Source organism: Camelina sativa, chromosome 13 (genome assembly GCF_000633955.1).
Source record: "Camelina sativa cultivar DH55 chromosome 13, Cs, whole genome shotgun sequence".
NCBI lineage: Eukaryota > Viridiplantae > Streptophyta > Magnoliopsida > Brassicales > Brassicaceae > Camelina > Camelina sativa.
Genome location: NC_025697.1, coordinates 4248825 through 4258084, shown reverse-complemented (window position 1 = coordinate 4258084; position 9260 = coordinate 4248825). Strand labels below are relative to the sequence as shown.

The window sequence follows — 9260 nt, the reverse complement described above, 5'->3', positions numbered from 1 at the left end:
TATACTAATCAAGCTCGTAGCTTTGCTGACGAAACGAATGACGTTGGTGTGAAGAAGACGAAGACGAAGAAGAAGAAGACGATTGGGCATGGTCAGAAACGAAGCAATCCGTTTGATGCGAACGAGCCTCAATTTAAGCGTCATGTGGTGGCTTTGGATCTGATGTCTGAGAAGGTTTTGAAGAGTATGATGACGACGTGCGGCCAGATCTTGGTAAAGCTGATGAAGCAGAAATGGTCATGGGTGTTCAACAATCCTGTTGATGTTAAAGGTTTAGGGCTTCACGACTATCATGTGATCGTGAAGAAGCCTATGGATCTGGGTACGGTGAAGGTGAATCTGGATAAGGGCTTTTACAGATCGCCGATTGATTTCGCTTCTGATGTCAGGTTGACTTTCACCAATGCCATGTCGTATAACCCTAAGGGCCAAGACGTTTATTTGATGGCTGAGAAGCTTCTGGGTCAGTTTGATGTTTGGTTTAACCCTACATTGAAGAGGTACGAGGCTCAAGAGCTGAAAGTCATGGGATCATCTTCTCGTCTTGAACCTGAACCTGAACCTGAACTCAACCAAAGAATGTGGAATCAGAATCAGGTGGTGGAGCATGTGAGGAAAGGACCTGAACAGATTTCTATAGCTAAAAAGCTAGATTCTGTGAAGCAATTACTTGCATTGCCTCCTCCTCCTCTTCCAGTAATGGAGATAACTCGTGTCCCATCTCCTCCTTCGTCACCGGTTCAGCCACCACCACCATTACCTCCCCAGCCGGTTAGCCAAGTTGAAGCACGACTTGAAGTGGGTGAAACGAATAAAGGAAGGAAAGGGAAGTTACCGAAACCCAAGGCTAAGGATCCAAACAAGAGGCTAATGACGATGGAAGAAAAGGCAAAGCTTGGCNATGCTAAGCGCACATAGCTGATTTACCTGCAAATATATGACTGAAGCTGCAGAGGAATCTATCCTCAGGAAGTGGAGAAATCACTTGTGTTTTTNAGACGGCGATGAAATTGAGTTAGACATTGAAGCTTTAGACAATGAGACTCTGTGGGAGCTTGATCGTTTTGTTACTAACTACAAAAAGATGGCAAGCAAAATCAAGCGGCAAGGGTTTATCCAGAATGCGTCAACCCCACCAAGAAATCTGGTAAAGCAAAATGTTGATCCGATGTTTTATAAAGCAGCTATTGTTGCTGTCTAGTTAGTACTGATATTTGTCTGTATTATCAGCCTATGGTGACAGAAATGGGAAATGCTGAGAAGAGAGGGAGGAAAGGAGGGGAGGCAGGAGAAGAAGATGTAGACATTGGAGAAGATATACCCATTGAGGATTATCCATCAGTAGAGATTGAGAGGGATGGTACAGCCGCTGCTGTGAGTGGTGGATCTAGTTCTTCTGGCAGCTCTAGTTCCAGTGGCAGTTCTTCGTCTAGTGGTAACCACATTTTCCCTGTCATCTATTTCTCTGTTAATTGTTCTATTTATTTGTCCAGCATTGTCTTATGTGTGTGACTCTATGCAGATTCGGAGTCAGGAAGTTCATCAGGAAGTGATTCTGATGCGGATAGTGTCCAATCTCCATTTGTGGAGGCAAAAGAAGCTCCTTAATAACACTGTTGAGGAAGAAACTCGTAGAACGTATTACCTTCCTTTGCTTGAACGCACATTGATATAAGCAAGACAAGAATCGGAGTATCTGGAGGAGGTGGAACTTTGGTGTAAAGGGAAATGAGGATGGAAACTCGAAAGAAAAGATTTTGAGTGTTAGGGAAAGAGTAGATAGAGAGAAAAATGTAAAGGGTAGTTTAGAGATCTCTAGGTTGAGCAAGAAGTGGAAGAGTTTTTCTTTTTCTCTTTCAGATAAAGTTTCTTTAGTTCCTTTAGATTATTGGTGACACCATGAACAGAGGTTTGAGAGTGAGGGTTTGTTTGTTCCTTTTTGTCTTGTTCTCATTCGGGAAGAATGAAGAAGTTGGTACGAAGAAAGAACAATGTAATGGAAAATGCGTTATGGTTGGAAGATAAAAGAAATATCTCTGTTCGTTTTGTTCATAAACACCATTCTTATTGTCTCGAAAAGGCTCAGTGAACAAAAGTAGAATAAGTTTAATACAACTGGATGACTTTGTAATCGTAAATCTGATTGAGACTAGCCAAAGGATTTCAATACTTCAAGCAGAAGCAGCCAAGAGCCCACTGTGTCTGAGCAGAGGCTCTGGGGAAGGTTCCCGACCTCTGAACTCCACAAACACCTGTTCAGTATTTACCATTATAAGATCTGTTAACAAACGACGTAGATATACATATAAGTAGATGCAGTGAAGAGTTTTTATACTTGTAGAGGTGCTTTTCCTCCTCCCAGAGCAAGTATAGTGTTTCTGAATCTCTGTCCTGTTTCTTTAACAGCCTGTGCTCAATTCACAACACAAAGAGATGTTCACAATCTGGAAAATCGAATCAAAGGTTCAATATGATTTGCTTTGCAGCATATACAGAGTACCTTGATGTCATCCAACCCAGCATCTTCAAAGGCTGAAAACGCATCCGCAGACAAAACCTCCGCCCACTGCACATTTCGACAAAATGATTTTAAAAAATTTGACCAACAGAGAACCGTCTGTTGAACTGGTGAGTTATATAGAAATAAGAGAATATATTTACCTTGTAACTGTAGTATCCAGCTGCATAACCGCCTGACAAGAAACGAGAAGGTGAATAATTGAAACAAACTATCGAACACACCTATGCTAAGCGCACATAGCTGATTTACCTGCAAATATATGACTGAAGCTGCAGAGGAATCTATCCTCAGGAAGTGGAGAAATCACTTGTGTTTTTATGGACACCCTTTGATCAACATCGTAGATGGTCTCTGTCCCACCTGGCGTATATTTTGTGTGCAGCTCCAGATCAACTGTAGCAAACTTCAACTGGAACAAAGCAAGAACCATATTCACTAAAATGTGTTTCTACAGATCCGCTGAAGAAGAGTATCTTGGTACTACATTGTATGAACATCAGCAGTTTGATATGGATGTACTGACCTGACGAAGACTAAGGGACCCTGCACGGAACGTTCTCGCAGCCAGGAGCTTCTTGTATACATTCTCAGGAAGAGTTTCTTNATATACCCATTGAGGATTATCCATCAGTAGAGATTGAGAGGGATGGTACAGCCGCTGCTGTGAGTGGTGGATCTAGTTCTTCTGGCAGCTCTAGTTCCAGTGGCAGTTCTTCGTCTAGTGGTAACCACATTTTCCCTGTCATCTATTTCTCTGTTAATTGTTCTATTTATTTGTCCAGCATTGTCTTATGTGTGTGACTCTATGCAGATTCGGAGTCAGGAAGTTCATCAGGAAGTGATTCTGATGCGGATAGTGTCCAATCTCCATTTGTGGAGGCAAAAGAAGCTCCTTAATAACACTGTTGAGGAAGAAACTCGTAGAACGTATTACCTTCCTTTGCTTGAACGCACATTGATATAAGCAAGACAAGAATCGGAGTATCTGGAGGAGGTGGAACTTTGGTGTAAAGGGAAATGAGGATGGAAACTCGAAAGAAAAGATTTTGAGTGTTAGGGAAAGAGTAGATAGAGAGAAAAATGTAAAGGGTAGTTTAGAGATCTCTAGGTTGAGCAAGAAGTGGAAGAGTTTTTCTTTTTCTCTTTCAGATAAAGTTTCTTTAGTTCCTTTAGATTATTGGTGACACCATGAACAGAGGTTTGAGAGTGAGGGTTTGTTTGTTCCTTTTTGTCTTGTTCTCATTCGGGAAGAATGAAGAAGTTGGTACGAAGAAAGAACAATGTAATGGAAAATGCGTTATGGTTGGAAGATAAAAGAAATATCTCTGTTCGTTTTGTTCATAAACACCATTCTTATTGTCTCGAAAAGGCTCAGTGAACAAAAGTAGAATAAGTTTAATACAACTGGATGACTTTGTAATCGTAAATCTGATTGAGACTAGCCAAAGGATTTCAATACTTCAAGCAGAAGCAGCCAAGAGCCCACTGTGTCTGAGCAGAGGCTCTGGGGAAGGTTCCCGACCTCTGAACTCCACAAACACCTGTTCAGTATTTACCATTATAAGATCTGTTAACAAACGACGTAGATATACATATAAGTAGATGCAGTGAAGAGTTTTTATACTTGTAGAGGTGCTTTTCCTCCTCCCAGAGCAAGTATAGTGTTTCTGAATCTCTGTCCTGTTTCTTTAACAGCCTGTGCTCAATTCACAACACAAAGAGATGTTCACAATCTGGAAAATCGAATCAAAGGTTCAATATGATTTGCTTTGCAGCATATACAGAGTACCTTGATGTCATCCAACCCAGCATCTTCAAAGGCTGAAAACGCATCCGCAGACAAAACCTCCGCCCACTGCACATTTCGACAAAATGATTTTAAAAAATTTGACCAACAGAGAACCGTCTGTTGAACTGGTGAGTTATATAGAAATAAGAGAATATATTTACCTTGTAACTGTAGTATCCAGCTGCATAACCGCCTGACAAGAAACGAGAAGGTGAATAATTGAAACAAACTATCGAACACACCTATGCTAAGCGCACATAGCTGATTTACCTGCAAATATATGACTGAAGCTGCAGAGGAATCTATCCTCAGGAAGTGGAGAAATCACTTGTGTTTTTATGGACACCCTTTGATCAACATCGTAGATGGTCTCTGTCCCACCTGGCGTATATTTTGTGTGCAGCTCCAGATCAACTGTAGCAAACTTCAACTGGAACAAAGCAAGAACCATATTCACTAAAATGTGTTTCTACAGATCCGCTGAAGAAGAGTATCTTGGTACTACATTGTATGAACATCAGCAGTTTGATATGGATGTACTGACCTGACGAAGACTAAGGGACCCTGCACGGAACGTTCTCGCAGCCAGGAGCTTCTTGTATACATTCTCAGGAAGAGTTTCTTCGGTTTGATAGTGCTTAGCAATGCTCATTAAGGTATCCCTGGAACCATATTCAGATAATGTTCACTACAAAGTTACTAGTAAAATTCTATGCAGCACTGCAAAGTATTGGTAAAAGGGGCAAAAATCACGGAGACCCAAACATTTGTCAATTAATTTCGACAAGGCAGTTANTTGTCTTATGTGTGTGACTCTATGCAGATTCGGAGTCAGGAAGTTCATCAGGAAGTGATTCTGATGCGGATAGTGTCCAATCTCCATTTGTGGAGGCAAAAGAAGCTCCTTAATAACACTGTTGAGGAAGAAACTCGTAGAACGTATTACCTTCCTTTGCTTGAACGCACANGGTATTACTGTCATACAGAACGAGGAACATGAGTCCTTTACCATACACATAAGAGTAAGCCTATCAAAATTCAAGTCAATATCCTACATTAATTCTGAAAGCACCTAAAATTTCAAGTATACATAGGTCGAAAAGAGAAGTGGTCTAGCTAGTGCTTCCCCTAATGAGTAATGACANCTCTAGGTTGAGCAAGAAGTGGAAGAGTTTTTCTTTTTCTCTTTCAGATAAAGTTTCTTTAGTTCCTTTAGATTATTGGTGACACCATGAACAGAGGTTTGAGAGTGAGGGTTTGTTTGTTCCTTTTTGTCTTGTTCTCATTCGGGAAGAATGAAGAAGTTGGTACGAAGAAAGAACAATGTAATGGAAAATGCGTTATGGTTGGAAGATAAAAGAAATATCTCTGTTCGTTTTGTTCATAAACACCATTCTTATTGTCTCGAAAAGGCTCAGTGAACAAAAGTAGAATAAGTTTAATACAACTGGATGACTTTGTAATCGTAAATCTGATTGAGACTAGCCAAAGGATTTCAATACTTCAAGCAGAAGCAGCCAAGAGCCCACTGTGTCTGAGCAGAGGCTCTGGGGAAGGTTCCCGACCTCTGAACTCCACAAACACCTGTTCAGTATTTACCATTATAAGATCTGTTAACAAACGACGTAGATATACATATAAGTAGATGCAGTGAAGAGTTTTTATACTTGTAGAGGTGCTTTTCCTCCTCCCAGAGCAAGTATAGTGTTTCTGAATCTCTGTCCTGTTTCTTTAACAGCCTGTGCTCAATTCACAACACAAAGAGATGTTCACAATCTGGAAAATCGAATCAAAGGTTCAATATGATTTGCTTTGCAGCATATACAGAGTACCTTGATGTCATCCAACCCAGCATCTTCAAAGGCTGAAAACGCATCCGCAGACAAAACCTCCGCCCACTGCACATTTCGACAAAATGATTTTAAAAAATTTGACCAACAGAGAACCGTCTGTTGAACTGGTGAGTTATATAGAAATAAGAGAATATATTTACCTTGTAACTGTAGTATCCAGCTGCATAACCGCCTGACAAGAAACGAGAAGGTGAATAATTGAAACAAACTATCGAACACACCTATGCTAAGCGCACATAGCTGATTTACCTGCAAATATATGACTGAAGCTGCAGAGGAATCTATCCTCAGGAAGTGGAGAAATCACTTGTGTTTTTATGGACACCCTTTGATCAACATCGTAGATGGTCTCTGTCCCACCTGGCGTATATTTTGTGTGCAGCTCCAGATCAACTGTAGCAAACTTCAACTGGAACAAAGCAAGAACCATATTCACTAAAATGTGTTTCTACAGATCCGCTGAAGAAGAGTATCTTGGTACTACATTGTATGAACATCAGCAGTTTGATATGGATGTACTGACCTGACGAAGACTAAGGGACCCTGCACGGAACGTTCTCGCAGCCAGGAGCTTCTTGTATACATTCTCAGGAAGAGTTTCTTCGGTTTGATAGTGCTTAGCAATGCTCATTAAGGTATCCCTGGAACCATATTCAGATAATGTTCACTACAAAGTTACTAGTAAAATTCTATGCAGCACTGCAAAGTATTGGTAAAAGGGGCAAAAATCACGGAGACCCAAACATTTGTCAATTAATTTCGACAAGGCAGTTGAACCCAAGTACCTGTGGTAGCACCAGTTCTCCATAAACTGTGAAGGTAATTCAACTGCATCCCACTCAATATTTCGGATACCAGCCACTAGCCCCTCATCCTCTTTGGTAAGCATATGCTGAAGAGCATGGCCAAATTCATGGAACACAGTTTCTACCTGTAAATCAAAGTGGTATTACTGTCATACAGAACGAGGAACATGAGTCCTTTACCATACACATAAGAGTAAGCCTATCAAAATTCAAGTCAATATCCTACATTAATTCTGAAAGCACCTAAAATTTCAAGTATACATAGGTCGAAAAGAGAAGTGGTCTAGCTAGTGCTTCCCCTAATGAGTAATGACTGTTAAATTTTGTCATAGCATGGCCCTTCATGCCACCAATATGTAAAGTTCCATGAGTGAATACCATTCCACAATAGTCGAATAAATTTAGAAAACTACACACGGAGTAAATTTTATCAGGTACCAATGTAACTTTTAGTTCAGAATAAACAACTCTTGCGGGCATGGGTAATCAATACTGTTACCAACTACCATACATGCTCAGCATTTACTTTTCTTCGACGATCAATATAAGCTCTATNGGCTCAGTGAACAAAAGTAGAATAAGTTTAATACAACTGGATGACTTTGTAATCGTAAATCTGATTGAGACTAGCCAAAGGATTTCAATACTTCAAGCAGAAGCAGCCAAGAGCCCACTGTGTCTGAGCAGAGGCTCTGGGGAAGGTTCCCGACCTCTGAACTCCACAAACACCTGTTCAGTATTTACCATTATAAGATCTGTTAACAAACGACGTAGATATACATATAAGTAGATGCAGTGAAGAGTTTTTATACTTGTAGAGGTGCTTTTCCTCCTCCCAGAGCAAGTATAGTGTTTCTGAATCTCTGTCCTGTTTCTTTAACAGCCTGTGCTCAATTCACAACACAAAGAGATGTTCACAATCTGGAAAATCGAATCATAGGTTCAATATGATTTGCTTTGCAGCATATACAGAGTACCTTGATGTCATCCAACCCAGCATCTTCAAAGGCTGAAAACGCATCCGCAGACAAAACCTCCGCCCACTGCACATTTCGACAAAATGATTTTAAAAAATTTGACCAACAGAGAACCGTCTGTTGAACTGGTGAGTTATATAGAAATAAGAGAATATATTTACCTTGTAACTGTAGTATCCAGCTGCATAACCGCCTGACAAGAAACGAGAAGGTGAGTAAGNTGTCTTAGCTAGACCAAATAACGCATCCATAACCTTTGGTAGTGAGAAGTAAGGTCGCAGTTCTTCCTAAAAAATTACAAGCAGTGAGTGATAAGCGTCAAGAGTTTCAAAACACTATAAAATTGTATCACAAGATAAACAATAAAGATGAGAACCTCATTAATATCGTATTTGGATTCACGAAGCCTCTCACTCCAGAAAGTGATGTCCCAGTGAGTCAAACTGTCAGCTTCTGCAGCACCTTGGTTCTTTGCAAAACTCTTAAGATCTTCTATGTCTGAGTTCAAACACATGTAAAAAAGTTAGGGTTCTGCCTTAAAAGGCGGATACAAAAAAAGTGATGAGGGACACTGTTATATACTTTACTAGACAGATAATGCTAGTTTAAACAACAATATGTTGATTTAAGGAAAATCTTCACCAGAAGTTACCTTGAACAGCCGGATCCCATGAGGCACTGCGAAGCTTTTCTAGTAGCTCATCTGCTTTCTCTACAGTAGCCATTTTTGTGGCCATGCTTACCTGGACAAGGAGAGGGGCATTAAAATTTAAGCCCATGAATAAAGGAGAGTAGCTTCACTTAAATAACTATACCTCAGCGTAATTTCTGTAACCAAGAAGCTTAGCCTTTTCCAGTCGAAGCTTCAAGATTTGGTCTATAATTGCTGTATTATCTAAATCACCCGAAGAGGCACGAGATAAGTAAGCACGGTACACTTCCTCGCGCAGAGCACGGTTTTTGGCATGCTGCATGACGGGGAGATAACTAGGAGCGTCCAGTGTAATGAGCCATGGTCCAGTGTCGGCAGTAGCATTTTCATGGCCCTTGGGTCATATATAAAGATGAATCAACAACTGAAAAAACCCATGTAAATCAACATGAAATTTACACATCTTTCACATATTGTTAATACCTTAGAAACAGCTGCTTGTGCGAACAATCCAAGTGCAGATGGCGGCAACCCCTGAATCTCTGTTTTGTCTGTTATCAACTTTTCAAACTTCTTTGTAGCGTCCAAAACATTTTCAGAAAACTTATGGGAAAGTTTTTCAAGTTCCTATAGTGGACAGCGGCAAATCGCAGATGATATTA

The 9260-nt window shown here is 40.4% G+C and overlaps 4 protein-coding genes across 4 annotated transcripts in view; 2 read left to right on the top strand and 2 right to left on the bottom strand.

Moving 5' to 3' along the window:
* Nucleotides 1-918, top strand: LOC104737921 (transcription factor GTE2-like; the record flags this gene model as incomplete). The annotated part of the gene is given in 1 exon segment (XM_010458168.2): nucleotides 1-918. A coding segment is annotated over 1 exon segment (756 nt).
* On the top strand, nucleotides 1000-3843 carry LOC104735067 (transcription factor GTE2-like). Its single transcript, XM_010454784.2, has 4 exons — nucleotides 1000-1147; nucleotides 1231-1360; nucleotides 3171-3245; nucleotides 3333-3843. Exons 1-4 carry the CDS (start codon nucleotides 1085-1087, stop codon nucleotides 3416-3418), a joined length of 354 nt encoding a protein of 117 aa, XP_010453086.1. The 5' UTR covers nucleotides 1000-1084; the 3' UTR covers nucleotides 3419-3843.
* LOC104735068 (probable cytosolic oligopeptidase A) lies at nucleotides 3805-4994 on the bottom strand. Its single transcript, XM_010454785.1, has 6 exons — nucleotides 4855-4994; nucleotides 4581-4740; nucleotides 4472-4503; nucleotides 4311-4376; nucleotides 4146-4217; nucleotides 3805-4062 (listed from the first exon to the last, which is right to left on the bottom strand). Exons 1-6 carry the CDS (start codon nucleotides 4960-4962, stop codon nucleotides 3982-3984), a joined length of 519 nt encoding a protein of 172 aa, XP_010453087.1. The 5' UTR covers nucleotides 4963-4994; the 3' UTR covers nucleotides 3805-3981.
* The window catches only part of LOC104737920 (probable cytosolic oligopeptidase A), a 5440-nt gene continuing 1814 nt past the window's right edge, over nucleotides 5635-9260 (bottom strand). The window contains exons 7-18 of the mRNA XM_019234461.1: nucleotides 8323-8444; nucleotides 8108-8233; nucleotides 7947-8012; nucleotides 7782-7853; nucleotides 7644-7698; nucleotides 6949-7108; nucleotides 6687-6804; nucleotides 6413-6572; nucleotides 6304-6335; nucleotides 6143-6208; nucleotides 5978-6049; nucleotides 5635-5894 (exon numbers count right to left, since the gene is read on the bottom strand). Of these exons, the coding sequence (XP_019090006.1) occupies nucleotides 5814-5894; nucleotides 5978-6049; nucleotides 6143-6208; nucleotides 6304-6335; nucleotides 6413-6572; nucleotides 6687-6804; nucleotides 6949-7108; nucleotides 7644-7698; nucleotides 7782-7853; nucleotides 7947-8012; nucleotides 8108-8233; nucleotides 8323-8444 (1130 nt within the window). The 3' untranslated portion in view covers nucleotides 5635-5813. The remainder of the gene's footprint in view (nucleotides 5895-5977; nucleotides 6050-6142; nucleotides 6209-6303; nucleotides 6336-6412; nucleotides 6573-6686; nucleotides 6805-6948; nucleotides 7109-7643; nucleotides 7699-7781; nucleotides 7854-7946; nucleotides 8013-8107; nucleotides 8234-8322; nucleotides 8445-9260) is intronic.